Source organism: Rhinoraja longicauda, chromosome 13 (genome assembly GCF_053455715.1).
Source record: "Rhinoraja longicauda isolate Sanriku21f chromosome 13, sRhiLon1.1, whole genome shotgun sequence".
Classification (NCBI taxonomy): Eukaryota; Metazoa; Chordata; class Chondrichthyes; order Rajiformes; family Arhynchobatidae; genus Rhinoraja; species Rhinoraja longicauda.
The window spans coordinates 39,234,654-39,256,012 of record NC_135965.1 but is presented as its reverse complement, the minus strand read 5'-3'; the positions used below and the strand labels follow the sequence as shown (position 1 = coordinate 39,256,012).

The window sequence follows — 21,359 nt, the reverse complement described above, 5'->3', positions numbered from 1 at the left end:
TTCGCCACCATCTGGCTCAAGAAATTCTTCCTCTTCTCCATTCTAAAGGTATATCCTTTTATTTCGAGGCTGTGCCCTCTGCTGCAAGACTCTCCCAATAATGGAAACATCCTCTCCACATCCATCTGACTAGGCCTTTGATGCAAGTTTACCGTAACTAGTTTTTATCGGTGAGCAGACAGTGTGGGTCATGTTAATGTGGTACTTGTGCTCTAACAACATTGCCTTTTACTTTTACAATTCTGCGCAAAACTGCAATTAGATCGTCCTCACGACGTGACTCTCCTCTACTTCGATTCTTGTCTAAATGGCTCATTGTCATTATATTTCCAGCTGAATTTTCTAATGCCCTGTTCCTGTTTTCATAATTGAAAGAAAGGAAATGAATTGATCTCTGTATTCGTTGCGAGCTCAGCACTTTTGTTTCGTATTAGACTTCATGCATCGATGCTCCAATTTGTGCAACGCTTGCTGCAGTTCATTTCTCTGATTTCACTACGACTCTCGAAGGACATTTCTGGATTTGTACGGAAAGGAACAAACCAGTTCTATTCAAAGGTAGACACAAAATGCTGGAGTAACTCAGCGGGTCAGGCAGCATCTGGGGAGAGAAGAAATGGGTGACTTTTTGGGTCGAGACCCTACTTCAGACTGAAGAAGGGTCTTGACCCAAAACGTCACCCATTTCTTCTCTCCCGAAATGCTACCTGACCGGCTGAGTTACTCCAGCATTTTATGTCGACCTTCGATTTAAACCAGCATCTGCAGTTTTTTTTCCCTAAGCCAGTTCTATTAACGGACCTGGGGCAGAATCCGTTGTGGATGTTGGGCTGATGGAGAATGGTGATCTCATCCATGCATCGGACATGTACGTGCTGATATAATGCCATCGGGAGACAAGAGGCTAAGCTTAAAATCAGCTAATCGGTTTCTAATACTGTTGCAGCACTTTGTAAGTGCTTATGATCACATCAGGGCCAACCACTAAATCCCAACAGAGACACCACTCTCCCACTGCTGGCCTGGAAATACACGTATTTTAATTTTTGAAACTGGCTGCAAAAAGTCTGATAACAACAAATCGGTATTTTTTTTTAAGATTCTGGATCTGAACTAAACTCCGGTTTGCATTGGGCTTTCAATTTCAATACATTTGATAATCTGAAATGACCTTTGGCCGATCCCTAGAGCATGTGGTGAGGTTGGCGTTTCAGCGAATTTAGTTTTTGTTTCGAGATACAGTGTGGAAACAGGCCCTTCGGCCCACCGAGTCCGTGCCCGAGTGCCGGGAATTGTGGATGTTGCCCAGACCATCTCGCCAATCACCTGCCCTTACCCCACCCTCCCCAGTCGACCCATTTACACTTCACATTGCCTCGGGAAAGCAGCCAACATAATCAAGGGCCGTCTAGCTTAGCGCTACAATTTGGAAACGGGCCATTTGGCTCACCGAGTCCACTGTGATCACCTGTACACTAGTCCTTGGGACAATTTACAGAAGCCAATTCATCTACAAACCTGCATGTCTTTGGAACGTGGGTGGGAACTGGAACTCTGGGGAAAAAAACCTACGTGGTCACAGGGAGAACCTGAAAAATCCATACAAACACCACCTGTAGCCAGGATCGAACCCAGGCGCTGTAAGGCAGCAATTCTACCACGGCGCCATTGTACCGTCCTTCAATCTATAGTCCAATCATTACTCTTCCCCTCCCGACCCCTTCTCCTGTCAGGCAGAAGATGCAAAAGCTTAACCACCAGAAACAGGAACAAATTCTTCCCTGCTGTTATAACACTACTGAACGGTCCCCTCATAAGCTAAGGGGTAGTCCCAACCCACTATTGCAGTCCTTACAACAGTGTATGCTGAGGATCAAAGACAATGACTTTGGTTGGAGAATATAATCAGCACATTTAGTATTAAATGTAATGGATGACACAGGTATAGGTGCTGCTGCCTCATAGCTCCAATGATCTGGCTTCAATCTTGATCTCCATTGCTGTCAGTGTGGAGTTTGCACCATTTCCCTGTGAAGGCATCTATTTTCTCTGCGTGCAGTAGTTTCTTTCTATAATCTTAAAAGTAAGTAGCTGGTAGGTTAATTGGCCATTGCCTTTGGTCTCCAGGTGAGCAGTGGAATTTGGGGTGTGAGTTGGGAGGAATAGAGGGTCTCTTTAAACCTGTATCTCTCTGATTCTGATCTCGTCAATGGAGCTGAGGGGTGCCAGTCTTTAAATGATGTCACTTAGCAGCGGTCTGCAGATCAGAAATAGGAGCGAGCTAAGAATAATTGCTTCAGAAAAGCCAGAGGTCATACATTGTACTGAGTGAGGGGAGAAGCCATTGCAGATCATTCCTGGCTCTGAGCGGATGCATAAGATTTGAACCTGTAGGAAACTGAACCCCGGGCACTTTCCCCTACAACCGCAGGAGATGCAACACCTGTCCCTTTACCTCCCCCCTCAACTCCATCCAAGGACCCAAACAGTCTTTCCAGGTGAGACAGAGGTTCACCTGCACCTCCTCCTGCATTCAAGAGAGAGCTAGATAGAGCTCTTAAGGATAGCGGAGTCAGGGGGTATGGGGAGAAGGCAGGGACGGGGTACTATTGAGAATGATCAGCCATGATCACATTGAATGGCGGTGCTGGCTCGAAGGGCCGAATGGCCTCCTCCTGCACCTATTGTCTATTGTCCAACTTTACACGACCAATAACTCGAGAGCAGTCCTGATCTACTATCTACCTCTTTGGAGGCACTCGGACTATCTTTGATTGGACTTTACTGGCTTTGTCTTGCACTAAACGTTATTCACGTTATTCCCAGTATCATGTATCTGTACATTGTAGATGGCTCGATTGTAATCGTATACTGTCTTTCCGCTGACTGGTTGGCACCCAACAAAAGCCTTTCACTGTACCTCGGTACACATGAAAATAAACAATAAACAAAACGAATAAACTAAACTGTTGTGTGGTAGCTGGAATGTATTGGAGAGCAACAGAGCTTTAGAGATATAGCGTGGAATCAGATGTATTGGCCCACCGAGTCTGCGCCGACCAAGGATCACCCCAAACACTAGCACTATCCTACATACGAGGGACAATTTACGGAAGCCAATTAGCCTACAAATCTGTACGTCTTTGGAGTGTGGGATGAAACCAGAACACCCGGTGAAAACCCATGGAGAACCTACAAACTCCATACAGTCAGCACCCATAGTCAGGATTGAACCTGGGTCTTTGGCGCTGTGAGGCAGCAGCTCTACGGCTGCACCACTGTGCCGCCCCCAACTGTATTCCCAGTTTTTTTGAGCAGGGAGTTCTAAAACTTTGAAGCGGTGATGATGAAGGATCAGAATTATATCTCCAGATCAGGACACTGCAGGCCTTGGAGTGGAACCTGCAAGTGGTGGGGACCCCATGAACCTGGTGTCCTTGTCCTTCCTGGTGGTAGATGTGATCAGTGTAGCACCCAGTAGCAAATAACTCCAGCAACTGTGCACACTGGCAGTGGAGGAGGTGAATGTTTAGGGTGGTTAATCAATGAGGGAGCTTTTCTTATTCAGGCTAGCAAAGAGTATTCTATCACACTCTTGACTTGTGCATTCCAGATGTGGAAAGTGCCTTGAAATGTCCAAAAGGTGAGTTACTCGATGCAAGGTACCCAGTGTCTAAACTGTTCTTACACAGTTGTGACTTGTTTGGTCCAATTGAGTGGAGGCCCTCAGAATAATAAGTGTTAGAACTGATAATGCCATTGGCAGAGAGTCTCAATGCATAGATGCCCTGCTTCCAGATGTGTTAGATTTAGTTAGTTTTTAGTTTATTATTGTCGCGTGTGCTGAGGTACAGTGAAAAGCCTTTTGTTCTGTGCTATCCAAATCAGCGAAAAGACTACACATGATTACAATCAAGCTGTCCACAGTGTGCAGTGACGGGATAAAGGGAACAATGTTTTATTGCAAGATAAAGTCCAGTTAAGTCTGATTTAAAGATAGTTCAAGGATCTCCAATTAGTTAGATGGAATGTCAGGATTGCACTTTAGTTGGTGAGAGGATGGTTCAGTTGCCTGATAACAGTTGGGTGTGATGATTCCTGATGTTCTCATGGCACTAATGTGATCTTCCACCTGCGTTTGTGCTGATGTGTGCTCTTTGATTGTCATAATTCGCTAAGCGCAGGTACATGCCATTGAATGGCGTGCAATTATCAGTGAACATCCTGTCTTCTGATCTTACGATGAAACGCTCAACACCTGCGCTCGGTCCGCATTGACCAAACTGATCTCCCGGTGGCCGAGCACTTCAACTCCCCCTCCCATTCCCAGTCTGACCTTTCTGTCATGGGCCTCCTCCAGTGCCATAGTGAGGCCCACCGGAAATTGGAGGAACAGCACCTCATATTTCACCTGGGCAGCTTGCAGCCCAGTGGTATGAACATCGACTTCTCCAACTTTAGATAGTTCCTCTGTCCCTCTCTTCCCCTCCTCCTTCCCAGATCTCCCTCTATCTTCCTGTCTCCACCTATATCCTTCCTTTGTCCCGCCCCCCTGACATCAGTCTGAAGAAGGGTCTCGACCCGAAACATCACCCATTCCTTCTCTCCCGAGATGCTGCCTGACCTGCTGAGTTACTCCAGCATTGTGTGAATAAATATCACGATGAAACAAAAGCTGTAGATGGTTAGTGCTAGGATACTGCCCCGAGAAACTGCTGCAATGATATTGTGGGACAGGATTGATTGACCTTCAATTACCACCTCATCTTCCTTTGTTGCCTATCAACTTTATCATGGTATCTTGATGTCACGTGTAGCAGGCCCATTTCTCCATCCAGTTCAAGAACTATTATGTTTACAAAAGTACACAGTAGGTAAGTTATAGGTGCAGAAAAAGGCCATTCGGCCCATCGTCTATTCCGCCAATTCAATCGTGGCTGATCTATCTTTCCCTCTCAATCCCATTCTCCTACCTTCTCCCCACAACCCCTGACACCCGTACTAATCAAGAATTTACCTCTGCTCTGGGCTGCATCACTTTGTTCATGTTTGGACAAAGGTTGCGATGGGGTCCAGAACATTAAATGTTACCTGTCGTCTCTCTGCTTATTCCTTCCATCAATCCATACCCCCTTATAGTCTATTACTATGCCCCCCCCGCCCTCATAGTTTATTATGCCTTTGCGTTTTGCATCAACTACAGATTTGGGAACTATTTGCCGTTACCTGTCTAGGTAATTATCTACCCTTTCTTTATTCCCTTTATCATGTATCTGTACACTGTGCATGGCTCGGTTGTAACCGTGTATTGTCTTTACACTGACTGGATAGCAGGCAATAAAAGCTTTTCACTGCACCTCGGTGCACTTGACAATAAACTAAATTAGAATATAACAACGTGTACAGGAATTGCTGGTCGGTACGGACTTGGTGGGCCGAAGGGCATGTTTCCGTGCTGCATCTCTAATGTCTAAAGAAAAGTAGTGGTTACCATACTGACCACTGACTGCCTTCTATCTTCCAATCCAAAATGCAAGCTTTCACTCCCTTCATTTTGTCTTGGCCAATTTCTTTTTTATATTACTTACTTTTAAAAAAAATTCTTCAACCCACATAGTACAGAATACATACAACATGGAGGAGAGCCAATTTCGTATCCATGCTTTTGCAGCCAATTTTATTCTATAGACTTTAATCCAGCTTCGATCATGTAGCACATTGTCAAACAGCTTTAGAACACAATCCATAATGCTTCATCAAAAATTGCTATCATGTTAGTATGATATAATTTTGCCGTTATAAATCCAGGCTGATTTTCTTTAATCAATCTTACTCATCTAAGTGACGATAGACACAAAATGCTGGAGTAACTCAGCGGGTCTGTCAGCATCGCTGGAGAAACATAGAAACGTAGAAAATAGGTGCAGGAGTAGGCCATTCGGCCCTTTGAACCAGCACCACCATTCAAATATGATCATGGCTGATCATCCTAAATCAGTACCCTGTACCTGCTTTCACCCCATATCCCTTAATTCCATTAGCCCTAAGAGCTATATCTAACTCTCTTGAAAACATCCAGTGAATTGGCCTCCACTGCCTTCTGTGGCAGAGAATTCCACAGATTCATAACCCTCTGGGTGAAAAAGTTTTTCCTCATCTCAGTGCTAAATGGTCTACCCCTTATTCTTAAACTGTGACCCCTGGTTCTGGACTCCCCCCATCATCGGGAACATTTTTCCTGCATCTAGCCTGTCCAATCCCTTAAGAATTTTATATGTTTCTATAAGATCCCCTCTCATGCTTCTAAATTGCAGTGAATACAAGCCCAGTCGATCCATTCTTTCATCAGATGTCAGTCCCGCCATCCCGGGAATAGAAGAGGAAGAAGTGACGTTTCTGGTCAGAACCAGTCTTCAGATCTTCAGTTCCTTCCCACCCATCTAAGTGATGCTGGTTCTGCCCCAGACTATTGCTCCACAGGGTTTTGAAGAGGTTTGAGACGGTATGATGGTTTGCGAGGATGGGAGGGGTTGGCAGTTCAACAGAGGCATACTTGTAATTATGCGTCACACAAGATTTCCCTTAGTACTTTCCTTTTTAAAGTCTGACCCTTGTAACATATCCGTTCTTTCCTTTCTCTTTCATGTCTGTCGACTTTTGCCTTGGATTGAATCATTGCTGATCTCTTCCACAACGTTATCTTGAATTCCACAGTGCCGTCAGTCCCGAGCACATAAAATAGTTGCTCCTTGAAAAATACAACAAGAAAAACCCCTCTACCGTGAGAAATCTCTTGAAATGATATGATTTGCCTTAACAAACCCAGGCTGGCTTTCTCTAATTAATAATCCTTGTCTCGGAGAAGAAGCATTAATTTAAAAAAGTCTAGAAGTCAATTATTCCGTTTTTTTTATTCAGGTAAGAAATCGACCTGTCAAGTGCTGACAATTGTACCAGTGAACACACAGCTTGAATTTAATGTGTTTATTTGTTGGCCTGTTATGGCACCGCGTAATAAGTTGAAGTACACAGTAAAACATGCGTGGATGTTTTAAGTTATCTAACTTGCCACTGGGAATGGTAAATTTCTAATGCAGCGAAATTTATTATTTACTTTATGAATGTAAGTTTAAATTTGTGGAATTTCCCCTAAAATGTAATTCCGCGTAGGTAGGTCTGGGTGCATACAATGCAAGTTTTGTTCGACACAGGAAAATGTATTTCATACGATACGAATGGAAATTTAAACTAAAATGTCTGGCAGGAATTTTCACAAAGTGTTCCCTGTACTGTGACTCATCACTGTCCGTAGAAAGCGGAGCAGGCTTGAAAAAGTGGGCTAGGCAAACGTCTGCATTACATTATGAATCGGAGGAAGTTTTGTCTGAATTGACATTAATGTGGGAAAAATTGCATCCTGCCTCAGTCCTGTTATTGGTTTCAGTCTGGAAAGAGCTGTGTTAATTAGCGAAGGTTGTACAGTTTGTACCGTACCGTTCCCTGAAATGAGCATCTACCAAAATGTTAATGAAGAAATAAAACGTATGTATGAAAATCTTTCTCTTTAATTTGATAGGTCTTCTTGACGGAAACCCTGTTCTCTCGACTACGAAAGAAAGAAAGAAATTGGTCGGCTCGTCGCACGGCTGGATCACTGTGAAGTGCTTACATGAGGTAACACCAGGACAACATCACCATCTCAGTGGTTTTTGAGCTGAGAAATGGGCCAGAAAATCTCAGGGAATATAAAGTCTGTGGATGTAAGAGAACCAGCCTATAGGCCCGTTAAGCGGGAGTTGCGAGGTCCCGACTTTTGCAAACCAACGCGGCTTGATATGTTACTGGACATGCCATCGGCATCTCGGGAGGTTCAGCTCAAACACGCCTGGAACAACGAAGACCGGTCACTCAACATCTTTGTCAAGGAAGATGACAAGGTCACCTTTCACAGGCACCCGGTGGCCCAGAGCACTGACTGCATCCGAGGTAAAGTTGGATATACACGAGGCCTTCACGTCTGGCAGATCCACTGGCCCATCAGGCAAAGAGGAACGCATGCGGTTGTTGGCGTGGCTACGTCGGAGGCTCCGTTGCATTCTGTGGGCTACACCTCGTTAGTTGGCAGCAATAACGAATCGTGGGGCTGGGACTTGGGTCGTAACAAACTCTACCACAACTGCAAAAACCAACCAGGATCACTTTACCCGGTGTTTTTGGAGCCAGATGAATCTTTTGTTCTGCCAGATAGTTTCTTAGTGGTTTTGGACATGGATGAAGGAACACTGAGTTTCATTGTGGACGGACAATATCTAGGTGTGGCCTTCAGAGGACTAAAAGGGAAAAAACTGCATCCCATAGTCAGTGCAGTCTGGGGGCACTGTGAGATAACAATGAGGTACATCAATGGACTAGACCGTAAGTCAACTTTCAAAATATCCCCCTTTTAAACAAATTCTGCTAAATGTAATGTATTTTCCAATGTGTAAAGAAATTGGTTAGCCGTCTTTTTGCTTACCATCTTTGTCAATGCTAAATGTGAGTTCAAGTAAACTAAACTAGTTTGTTCAAGTGGGTTCAAGTAAACTAAACTCTGCTTGTCCTGGGAATAGAGAAAATTGGGATTAATCTCCATGATGATCATGGATTGTAGACAAAATGCTGGAGTCTATCATGAAGGATGTGACATGAAGATACTTTAAAAAAAATAAAAATAACATAACTTGGGAAAATTATGTTTGATTACTCTACTGGAACGCGAAGGTTTATAGCAGAGTAGATGAAGGGTGAGAAAAGAAGTTGCAGATGCTCGAATCATGAGCAAAAAAAACCCAAAGTGTTGGAGAAAACTTAGCAAGGTCGGGCAGCTTTTGTGGAGGGAAATGGACAGATGATGTTTTTGATCGGAACCCGTCAGTCTGAAGAAAGGTCAAAAAGGAGTGTTTGATTGGCAAATATGCCATACTGAAAATGGAACGATGAAATTCCTACCTGCATCAGCATAATGGGCTTGTAAACGCAGGGCTTGTAAACGCAGTGCTTGTATGTAACACAATTAACAAAGAAAAGTTTAAAAAATAATATTAATGCAAAACAAAAGCCCAAAGTCTCTGGTGCAACCAAGACGGTTCATAGTTTAATTGGTGTTTGTAGTGTTCAAGAGCCTGATAGTTGTTGGGAACAAGCTGTTCCTGAACCTGGACGTTAGTTTTCAGATTCATATACTGTCTTCTCGATGGCGCTGACCAGTGATCCCCGTGCACTAACTCTATGCTACACACTAGAGGCAATTTACAATTATACCAAGTGAATTAACCTACAAACCTGTACGTCTTTGGTGTGTGGGAGGAATCCGGAGATCTCGGAGTAAACCCACGCAGGTTACGGGGAGAACATACAAACTCCATACAGACAGCATCCGTAGTCAGGATCAAACCTGGATCTCTGGCACTGTAAGGCAGCAACTCTACCGCTGTGCTGCCCTGTCTTTATCCTATTGAAGGAGTATCATGAGTGTGAATCTTTCAACTGATTGACACAGGTTGTTCTATTCTGGGCCTTGCAGACATGTACATTCTGTTCCTCTTGCAGTGTTCCTTCCATGCGGGGAGTAGCTGAGAGAATGTTTCCTGGCTAACGACCCCCTTTCCTGTTCATGGCTTCACCTCGATGGTGTTTATTGGTTCTTATTCTAAACATGACAAATATAAATTTATCCAGTACAGTTGGAGATTAAAAATCCCGACTTTGAAGACTAGAAGAGTTAAGCCATTTCAAACTTTGTACAGTGCTGAATAAGATGTTCAATATTGTGTCGGGAGGAACTGCTGCAGATGCTGGTTTAAACCAAAGACAAACACAAAAAGCTGGAGTAACTCAGTGAGTCAGGCAGCATCTCTGAAGATAAGCTGACCTTTCGGGTTGAGACCCTTTTAAGATGTTTAACATTATCTAAATAATCAGAAATTTGGGATAAATAATTAAAGTGAGTTATTTTGTTAAAATAACCTGCTTTAAATGTACGTAGAGAGCTAGATAGAGCTCTTAAGGATAGCGGAGTCAGGGGGTATGGGGAGAAGGCAGGAACGGGGTACTGATTGAGAATGATCAGCCATTATCACAATGAATGGCGGTGCTGGCTCAAAGGGCCGAATGGCCTCCTCCTGCACCTATTGTCTATTGTATGACTACATAGAAATATGGAAGATAGGTGCAGGAGGCGGCCATTTGGCCCTTCGAGCCAGGCTTTGGCTTTGGCCATTCATTGTGATAATGGCTGATCATCCTCAATCAGTAACCTTTGCCTGCCTTCTCCCCATATCCCTTGATTACACTTTGTTCACTAGGATAGAAATTATATTATATACCTAAGATCTTGTTTGTGTGTTACGATTTAACTTTTTTAAAATCCCAGGCTGTAGCCAATGTTGGGTTTGTTGCATGGGATATGCAGTCCATTATTTTCTGGACATACATGCAAATCTAGTCCCATGGAGGCATCTGGACATTAGCAATAGCATCCAGCAGCACGCCACTTCCATTAAATAGATAGATGAATGTGCGTGAATTTTTGGACCATGTTCAAAGAAGGCCTCTGTAAGACAGGCTTTTGGATAAGAAAAGGGAGCCCTAGCCTCAATTGCCCCTGGACTTAGAAACATAGAAAATAGGTGCAGGAGGAGGCCATTCGGCCCTTCGAGCCAGCACCGCCATTCATTGTGATCATGGCTGATCATCCCCAATCAATAACCCGCGCCTGCCTTCTCCCCATATCCCTTGATTCCACGAGCCCCTAGAGCTCCATCTATCTAACTCTGCTGATGAGTTCCTCCATTCCACTGTTGATTTCCCCCCCACCAAAACTTTGCTCCGTTACACCCATTTGGGTCCCACCTCCTTCATAATTAACAATAAATGCCAGTATTTCCCACATCTTGTCACCCTAACTGCCCAAATCTTACCACCCTCCCCATCATGTAAATTGAGTCCACCTCAACTAACCAGTCTGTTTCCAGTTTTGTTGCTGTACAATGAAGTTCAGTCTTTATTTCATTTTTGTACTGTTGGAATTCTTAAATGGTGTTTTGCTTTATTCTTATTTATTACATGCCTGCATGTCGTTGCTAATGATTTTATAGTCGGGGCCTATTGGAAATCCTCTAATCCTTTTTATTCATGGAACATCTTTTCTGACTGCCTGTGTATTTGTGACTCTCTTTGCCAGTTGCTGTGTGTTTTTTCCAGCATTTATCTCCAATGTTCCTCGATCTATTATGCTCATAACAGGACACAGCTGGCAGGATCATGAGGTTTTTCTGCACTTTTAGTCATTAAAAAAAGCTATCGGGAAGAATGAAAATTGATCCAGAAAAGACTTTACTAAATGAGGAAAAATAAATTTAAGCTGAATGAAAAGTACTGATCAGCGAATGTATAAATTGGATGTAATTTGCTGAGGCAGGTAAGGTGGGAAACAAAATGAGCATCTTGCCTCTCCTGTATCTCGTTTTGGTGAAGAGGCAAAATCGTGCAGAGGTTTTGAAATGGGTAATTAACAGAGAAATAATCGGAGTCCACAGTTCAATCACTGGAATTGGAGAAAGGCAGATTTATACTTTCCAAATCTTTCCTACTATTTATCCCATAGTTCTTTCCAAAATAGTTCATCAACCTTTCATTAGTTACATCAATTTTCTCTGTTTCTCTTTTTTTTTTGTTTTGTGTTGGTTTGTGATTGTGTGTGTAATTGCTTATTTTTATTGCTCTTATTGTTGGACTGTGGGTGACAAAATCTCGTCCAAAAGACTTGTTTTTCTGGATGACAATAAAGGTTATTCTGATTCTGATTCTGATTCTGAATACATCATGAGATACAAGATACATATTGATGGATTGATGTATATTGCAGCCTGTTTGAGCTATTTGTGTTTTTATGATGTACAAACAAGGTGCTGCATATGCTAGTGTGCAAAATAAAAAAGAGGCAATGTGCTGGAGTAATTCAGCGAGTCAGGCAGCATCTCTGGAGAACATGGATAGGTCATGTTTCGGGTCAGGATCTTTCTTCATACTGTTCAGACCAGCATTTGCATTTCCTTGTTTCTACCCTTTGACTGCCAGTCTGAAGGAGGGTCCTGACCCGAAACGTCACCTATCCATGTTCTTCAGAGATGCTGCCTGGCCCGCTGAGTTACTCCAGCACTTTGTCTTTATGGAGTCAGTTGCGGGAGATGGGTATTTATTAGCAAGACACAATGGTGAATTCCTGCCTACTTTGAAATAGTGTAGGAAGGAACTGCAGATGCTGGTTTACACTGAAGATAGATACAAAATGCTGGAGTAAATCAGCGGGACAGGCAGCATCTCTGGAGATGAGGAGTGGGTGACGTTTCAGGTCGAGATCCTTCTTCAGACTAGTCTAGACGGAAAAAGGGTCTCGGCCCGAAACGTCACCCATCCCTTCTCTCCGCAGATGCTGCTGAGTTACCCTGGCATTTTATGCTTCCTTTGACATGGTGTCCTGGGATCTGTGTCCAGCTGGGACAAAAGAGTGGAGAGGGTGAGGGAGAGGTGGCAGCTTTCAGTTTTGTGTCTCTTTCGATAAGTGGTGCCTCTACCAGGACGACAGTCAGGCATCATTGCACTCTAGTATGAGCCTAGAGACTTTGTGTTTGAGTCTCTGGAATAGGAGCTGAAAGCAAAACCGCCTGGACTCCAAGGCACGAGTGACACCATTTGATCCTCAGCTGACAAGAGCTGAGATCTTTACCATTTACATGAATGGATTGCAAGGACAAATAAGTCGTGGCTTATGATTGTCACTTCAGTTTGATGAATGGGTGTTTGTTTATTTTCAGTCTTTTTCCCTCCCTGGCCATTCTCATTGGGGTTCTTAACTACTTTTCTGTGTTTGATTAGTTTTAAGTGCTGGCTGATGATCATTGGTCTTGTCATCAGTTGGCAAAGCACTGACAATCCTCTGATGTGTGATAAATTTACGCTGATTTATGATTGTTTCCTGATGAAGTCTGGAATTAATTTTGAGGAAGTGCATGCTGTAGATGTCATAAATCCCTGGAGTGGTATGTGCTATACCAGCTGAATCTGCAAAAAGACTGGTAGTAAATTTATCTCCTGAATCGAAGTTGGTTAAAGTGCTATTAGTCAAGTACCTCCATTTTACTTGAATTTGATTATAATTTTGAGAAAATTAATTTGTCTTATGAACAACGGTAGCAATTTCTTAGTTTAGTTTAGAAATACAGCGCAGAAACAGGCCCTTCAGCCCACCGAGTCCGCATCGACCAGCAATCCTCGTACACTAGCACTATCCTACACACTAGGGACTATTTTTACTAAAGCCAATTAACCTGCAAACCTGTACATCTTTGGAATGTGGGTGGAAATAAGAGCACCTGGAGAAAACCCACCCAGTCACAGGGAGAATGTACAAACTCCATACAGACAGCACCCGTAGTCAGGATCGAACCCAGGTCTCTGGCGCTGTAAGGCAAGAACTCTACCGCTGTGCCACCTTGCCGCACATTTCTTGGTGCCTTTGCCACACTTAGTTTCTGGGTTTTTTCTGTCTTGAATGTGTCTGCTCTTTGTATATATTTCAAAGATCACATCACCTGGAAAGTTGGTTTTTTTAAAAACTAATTAACATCACCAAAGTATTTGATTGAGTGGCTTTGTAATCGGACTCTCTGCTGCCTTTGGTGACATCCTGTAATGCGTGCCAGCATTTCCTAACATAGATCATGAAGATGGAATCAATAGGTCTGGAGAACTTAGTGCCACCGAGGGCTGTGGAGGCCAAGTCAGTGGATATTTTTACAGGAGAGATAGACAATTATTTTATTAGAACGGTTGTCAAGGGTTATAGACAATAGACACTAGACAATAGAAAATAGGTGCAGGAGAAGGCCATTCGGCCCTTCGAGCCAGCACCGCCATTCAATGTGATCATGGCTGATCATGAGGATCATGAAGTTATGAGGAGAAGGCAAGAAAATGGGATTAGGAGGCAGCGATCAGCCATGATTGAATGGTGGAGTAGACTTGATGGGCCGAATGGCCTAAGTCGTGACGTGAACTTTGGCCACTTGCAGCATCTCAATGTCACCTGTTAGAGGTTGAATCTTAATGGCAATTAAAGTCTTATCTCAGCTTTTGTATTATTGAGTTCCTTCATAAAGATTTTTTTTACTGACCATTATAAATTCTCATATAATTTAAAGTAAAGGTGGGTTTAAATTTGTCATTGCATCAATATTAATTACTTTCTTTATGCACTCATCATTGTCCTTTTGATATTGGAATACTACAATGCATTTTTACATTTCCTTTGCTTGATATACCTGATATACCTTGATATACCTTGCACTAAACGGTATTCCCTGAAGTATTTATACACGGCGGTGGCAGCAGTGATGCCCCACGACGATGGGGCCTCAGCGGTGGTGAAGCCGCGGCGCGGCGGCGATGCCTCTCGCGGGTCGACCAGCGGTTGACGGTCGATGAGAGCGTGGAGGACCACCGTGAGGGAGGGGGAAGAACAATGGAGGAGCCGGCGTGGGGGAACTGTTGTAAGGGAGGAGGGGGGAGAACAATGGACAATGTGGAGGGGAGGGGGGACAAAGGACAATGGGGACCCGGCATGGGGGAACTGTTGTGGGGGTGGGGGGGGGGGAAGAAACGGGGGAGCCAGCGTGCTTTATAACTTTGTCAGTGCCGTAGGTGGCTGCTATTTGTATACATTGTGTATGCAAGCGACGAATCTCACTGTGCCTAGTCACATATGACAATAAAGCTTTCCTATTCCTAATTGGCTTGATTGTAATCAATGCATTGTCCTTCCGCTGTGTGCAGGAAGGAACTGCTTATGCTGGTTTAAACTGAAGATAGACACAAAAAGCTGCAGCAACTCAGCGGGTCAGACAGCATCTCTGGAGAAAAAGAACGGGTGACGTTTCGGGCCGAGACCCTTCTTCAGACCGAAGAAGGGTCTCGACCCGAAAGGTCACCCATTTTCTCCAGAGATCCTGTCTGCCTCGCTGAGTTACTCCAGCTTTTTGTGTCTATCTTTGCCTTTCCGCTGTCTGGATAATACGTGACAAAAGCTTTTCACTGTACCTCGGTACAAGTGACAATAAGCTAAACGAACTGATATTGCAGTTTTCTTCAGGACAGCAAAATAGCTGTTAATTACCTGGAAATTCTTTTACCCGTGTGTGTGTGTGTATGTTTTAAAATAAAGGAAACCACATGAATTTGTATTAGAATGGAATGCAAAAATAACTGGCTATGTGGAAGGAAGTGCCTATCATTGCAAAGACTAAAGTACTGCCTTCTCCCTAGGCGATGCATTGCAATAGAAGTGAATAGTATGCACATAATTTAGTTAAGCTCCAAACTTGGCACACAAGTTTAATTCCCTGAAAATCAGTTGCATTCGAGCGTAATCTGTGTCAATGAAACCAAAGCTTACGATAAAAATCATTCGGCAGGCAGTAGAAACAGCATATTTGTTTAGATAAACGTAATTGTTTTTGGAAATTTTGATCTACATTTGCAGAGATTTAAATGATTTTCAGGATAGACTAGACGGGCGTGGACCTCCTGCAGGCGCGGCAACCCTCGTTGGGTGCAAACCTCTCCTGCAGGCCCGGCAACCCTCCCTCAACTGACGACCCGTGGACCCGTTGCTGGCCAGGGAGTGGGCGTGCGAGGGGGGAGAGGAAAGGGGAGAGAGAGCCACTGCGGCAGTCATGGGCGGGCCGTGGACCCATTGGGTTGAAACCTCTCCTGCAGCGACAGCTCGACGGCGACGGCCATCTTCTTTGACCCTCTGCTGCCGTGCTGCGCCACGGGTGGAAGGGCAGGTGCGGTGCACGCCGGGACGGGCGCTGGTCCTCCCAGTGGGGGAGGGGGGGAGAGCGCATTTATTCAAGTTTATTAAGTTAATTGCTTTTAAAATGTCACAAAAGTCATCAATTGAGACCGCAGGGGAATGGTGAGTAGGGTGGGCCTAAAATTGTTGCGCTATCGTGTACCATTTTGGCTGTATTTTGGGAACAAGCTGCTATACAATCAAATATACAAATATATATACAACTTGAGAGTTTTAGTAATAGAATATATATACGCACAGTAATATATATATATACACACAGATTTGGACAAGTCATTGCTGATTTGTGGTTTACACGATATACTTTACATTCTGGCCAGGGTTTGAATGTGTCCTTTGGTATTATATTTTTCAAAATGTAACTCTTGCTGCTTTCTGGAACATAATATTCAGCAATCTCTTTAAAAAACTTTCATTCAATAGTAAAATTAAAAAGCTTGCTTTACCTAGCATTTTGGAAGGATTGTCTTTTTTCTTTCCTTTGTGATATATATGTGGTCAAAGGTGGCACATTTGTGCAGCTGGTAAGGATGAGAAAGTGGGATAACATAGATGTAGCGTGAATGCGCGATCGATGGCCAACACGGGATCGGTGGAACGAAGGGTCTGTTTTCATGCTGCATTTTTCTATTCAATTCAATTCGACATCACTTAACGATAAATCACCATTTTTGCTTTTATTGTGAAATATTTGTTATTAAGAACTATACATCAATCTCTTAATGTTCTCCACTTCTGTGGATCCTTGTTTGACATCTAATCTCAAACAAAAATCCCATTCCTATCTTCGACTTACTGGGCATTCTATAGACTCTCATAACCTGTGACTTGTGAAAACAGTCAACCAAATGCTCAAAATATCTCGCATCATGCTGGTTCTATCACGGTGAGTGATTTTAGCATAAATGCTATATGATACATTAATTAAGAGTCAATAATTATCAGCAATAGATAGGACAACATATCCATAGTTGTTTCAGAATGTGTGGGAAGGAACTGCAAATGTTGGTTTAAACTGAAGAAAGACACAATTCCTTCTCTCCAGAGATGCTGCCTGTCCCCGCTGAGTTACTCCATCCAGCATTTGTGTCTATCTGTGCTTTCAGAATGTTACCTGTACATCTTGGATGGAAAGTTAATTAGCATTGCGACACCTAATAAGCATTTCAACTCTTAATTAGCATTGCAACTCTTAATTAACTCTTTTAGCAATGCGTACTCTGAACAAGGTGCATAGCGTAAGCATTATCTATGATTAATGGAGTTGCAAACTGTCTTTGTTGCCAAATGAATGCTCAAATTCTGTCTGAAGTGTACCTTCTATGCTCCTTTCAACTTGTTCAGAAATTAAGGGAATTAAATTTGTGTATCCAGCATGTTAAATATCTGCAGGGTTATTAGCAAAGGGAAAGCTTCTTGGCCAGGGGTGTGCGCTTGTACATTAAAGTTATTTCAGAACAAAGTCTGCACACTAGAGTAAATGATATCTAATTGCCTTGCGATGTGAATGATGTTTCTTATGAATAATGCCTTTGAAGTTATTCCTTTGGATACAACTGGTAATATGTCACCATTGGAGCTGAGGGAAAACCAATCATCATTGTCCAAAATTAAAGTGGCTGCGTATGCCTTTGAAGTTGGATATCAATGAATCGATAAGATTTGTTTCACTCTGTGACTGAGCATCTATTTGTCACAAGGTTTGGTACATTACATAAAATATATCCTCGCATTCTTTCAAAGCACAATGTGTTTTAAATTTCCAAAGCAATTTTAAGAAGTGAAACCTATTTTGAATAATCTTGAAAAGCAGACAAAAATTCCAGGGCCCCACTTGAAACTATGTCAGCACAGATACAATTACATCACTGGTAGTGAAAAATCCAATTAGTTCTTCAGGGGGAAGGGAGGGGTGGGTGGGTGGGTGGGGGTGGGGGGGGGGGGGGAGAGGGATGGTTGGTTGGAATACATTCTCTAGTAAATATTTAAGTGTTGCAAATCTACTGGTGAATGCGATTTTTTAATAAAGTAGTCTTAGTTTAGTTCAGCAAGAAATGCTGGCATTGAAGTGGAGGTTTAAAAGAGTGGAGCGATAGTAATGAGTGCTTGCAACCGGATGAGTTCTAATGAGTTCTGGGGCCAGCATGCAGAGAGTCTCCTAGCTTGGGCGCCATCTAGTCTTACATGGAACCTCAATCATCTTGAGGATTTGAGTAGTAAATAATGGAAAATGCCAGGTAATAATATATCTCTAAACATTGGTTTCATGTGGCTGGTTTAGTAATCCACTTGATAGCAGAATAAATACAAGTGGCTGACATTCAACTTAATCATTGTCAGCAGTGTGGTTGTCTTATAGACAATAGACAATAGACAATAGGTGCAGGAGTAGGCCATTCGGTCCTTCGAGCCAGCACCGCCATTCAATGTGATCATGGCTGATCTATCTCAATGTACCCCGTTCCTGCCTTCTCCCCATACCCCCTGACTCCGCTATCCTTAAGAACTCTATCCAGCTCTCTCTTGAATGCATTCAGAGAATTGGCCTCCACTGCCTTCTGAGGCAGAGAATTCCACAGATTCACAACTCTCTGACTGAAAAAGTTTTTCCTCATCTCAGTTCTAAATGGCCTACCCCTTATTCTTAAACTGTGGCCCCTTGTTCTGGACTCCCCCAACATTGGGAACGTTTCCTGACTCTAACGTGTCCAACCCCTTAATAATCTTATTCGTTTCGATAAGATCTCCTCTCATCCTTCTAAATTCCAGTGTATACAAGCCTAGTCGCTCCAGTCTTTCAACATATGATGGTCCCGCCATTCCGGGAATTAACCTAGTAAACCTACGCTGCACGCCAGATGCCAGATGAGAAGAGGTTGCCATTAAAAATGAAGAATATTTTACAAAACTTCGCCCAACTTCTATTGCATAACATCGATGGCAAATAATTTGAAATCTCGACCATGAGACAGGTTGGAAAACTGGGACTACACCTTGGCTTCTGAGAGAAATGTTCAGAAGTCTGATAAAAGAAGTAGTTTTATGGTAGCACGGTGGCGCAATGGTAGAGCTGCAGTCTTACAGAGCCAGAGACCCAGGTTCGATCCTGCCTACGGGAGGTGTCTGTGGGGAGTTTGTACGTTCTCCATGTGACCGTCTGGGGCGCTCCATTTTCCTCCCACACTCCAAAGAGGTACAGGTTTGGAGGTTAATTTGCTTCACTAAGATTGTAAAAGTGTCCCTGGTGTGGAAGACACTGCTAGTGTATGGGGTGATTGCTGGTTGGCAAGGATTCGTTGAGCCTATTTCTGCACCGTATCTCAAGTCTGAAGTAAAATCTAAAGTTGTTTCTAAATCTGATGGAATGGGCTTACAAGCTTTTGTATCTTCTGCTCTGAGTGGAGAGAAGATGGAATGAGAAAGATCCTTGACTCTGTTGGCTACTTACAATGATGGAGTATATGAGAGGGAGAGGGAGGGGCAAGGGCAGTATCAGTTACTGATGTTTCCACCAGTGGGAGAGTCTTGGACCAAAGGCCATAGCCTCAGAATAAAATGATGTACCTTTAGAAAGAAAATGAGGAGGAATTTCTTTAGTCAGAGGGTGGTGAATGTGTGAAAATCATTGCCACAGAAGGTTGTGGAGGCCAAGTCAATGGATACTTTTAAGGCAAAGATTGATAGATTCCTTGATCGATACAGGTGTCAGGGGTTATGGGGAAGACGGCAGGAGAATGGGGTTGAGGGGGGAGGGATAGATCAGCCAAGATTAAATGGTGGTGTAGTCTTGATGGGCCGAATGGCCTAATTCTGCTGAGATCACTTATGATGTTATGACCTGCATTTACCCTGAGCCAAGATGGGTCACTAACTACTGCACTGAATTGTATATACTCACTACTGCAGGAGAATGGGGTTGAGGGGGAAGATAGACCAGCCATCTTTGAATGGCTACTTGAGCCAAATAGGCTAATTCTGCTCTTATAAATTATGAACTTATTATGAAAGGATGTGAGGTTGAAGCAGCCCGCTCCTTTTTGTTAAGCTCTTAAACCGTGACCGATAATAGATTACTTTGTATTTTAATGTTCTGTTTAAGCCAATTTGTTTTGAATGGACAGCAAGTGGCAATGGGCAACCATTTGCTAATGCGAGTTGGTAATAGTTTTTGCTTCTATTTGGGCCTTGAGTGCGCAGTTTGAGTAAAACGTCTTAGGATTGTAAATCTAGAAGAATAACATCTGGCAGATTGCTGTACCCCATAAAGTCAGTTGCCGGAGAAGATGCGATTTTAAATGGATTGTTGTTGCTGTGATTGCAAGCAGGCAGGTGGAATAGTTTGGGGAATTGAAACAAAACCCCATTGGGCAGCTGGGATTCATTTCTTTCCAGATGAAAGTGCTGTGGACTGAATAATGTTTGTTTTTTTCGAAAACGATGTGATTGAAAGTAACAGGGAAAAAAGTAATCTCGGCTGTTAATAAATCACTATGAATTATGGGAGAGTAAACTTCACTCCCTGTAGGATTGGTGCTGTCTGGAATGATCAGAATAATGTAATTGCTGAGAACAGCTCATGTATTTCTCAAATGAAGATGTTGCTGTGTTTATATTTGCAAAGCTGCTGTTCTTCGTGTCATTCAAGGGAATTGTCCTGGGCTATTGGTGGCGATGTGCAGGCTAAACCACTTTTATTCTGCTGATGAGATTCTGCGCTGCTTTGAATAAATTCAATTTAGTTTAGTTTTGGCGATACAGCGTGGAAACAGGCCCTTCCGCCCACCGAGTCCACGTCGACCATCGATCACCCACTCGCGCTAGTTCTGTGTTATCCCACTTTTGCACCCATTCCCTGTGCATTATGGACAATTTACAGAGGGCCAGAGACCCTACAGACCTGCACATCTTTGGGATGCGAGAGGAAACCAGAGCACCCGGAGGAAACCCACGTGGTCACAGGAAGAAAATACAAACTCCGCACAGACAGCACCTAAGGTTGGGATCGAACCGGGATCTCTGGCTCTGTCAGGCAGCGGCTCTACCAGTTGTGCCACTGTGCCGCCATTCACTTAAATCAGGTGGCAGGCTGTTACCCACAGAAATGCATGCCTGGTACTTCATCACTAGAGCCAGGATGTTTAGGCGCTAAACATCTCTGAAATAGGCAGGCAAATAGGCATAATAAAATTACAAAAAAGGCACGAAAAAGGCATTTATTGACATAAAAAGGCATGCATTTCCACCACCAAAATATGGTTAAAAATGATAATATAAAGGTATATTACATTAAATGACCAAAGTTGCCTGTTTGCACATAACTACTAGCATTTGTTTCAAATTATCTGGTGTTAAACTATGCCGTCTGTCAAGCAGAATATGCTTCAGTTGTGAAAAACTTCTTTCTACCCCAGCTGAGGTCACTGGTGCATACCCGAAACAAGCTACA

At 43.2% G+C, this 21,359-nt stretch overlaps 1 protein-coding gene across 4 annotated transcripts in view; it reads left to right on the top strand.

Moving 5' to 3' along the window:
* The window catches only part of LOC144599266 (SPRY domain-containing SOCS box protein 1-like), a 189,942-nt gene that overhangs the window by 76,514 nt on the left and 92,069 nt on the right, over positions 1-21,359 (top strand). For 2 of the 4 annotated variants that reach the window (XM_078410033.1, XM_078410035.1), the window contains exon 3: positions 7,577-8,415. In XM_078410033.1, the coding sequence (XP_078266159.1) occupies positions 7,722-8,415 (694 nt within the window). In that variant the 5' untranslated portion in view covers positions 7,577-7,721. Of the gene's footprint in view, positions 1-6,714; positions 6,919-7,059; positions 7,124-7,576; positions 8,416-21,359 lie in introns of those variants that run through there. The other 2 variants (XM_078410034.1, XM_078410036.1) reach the window with 2 other exon arrangements.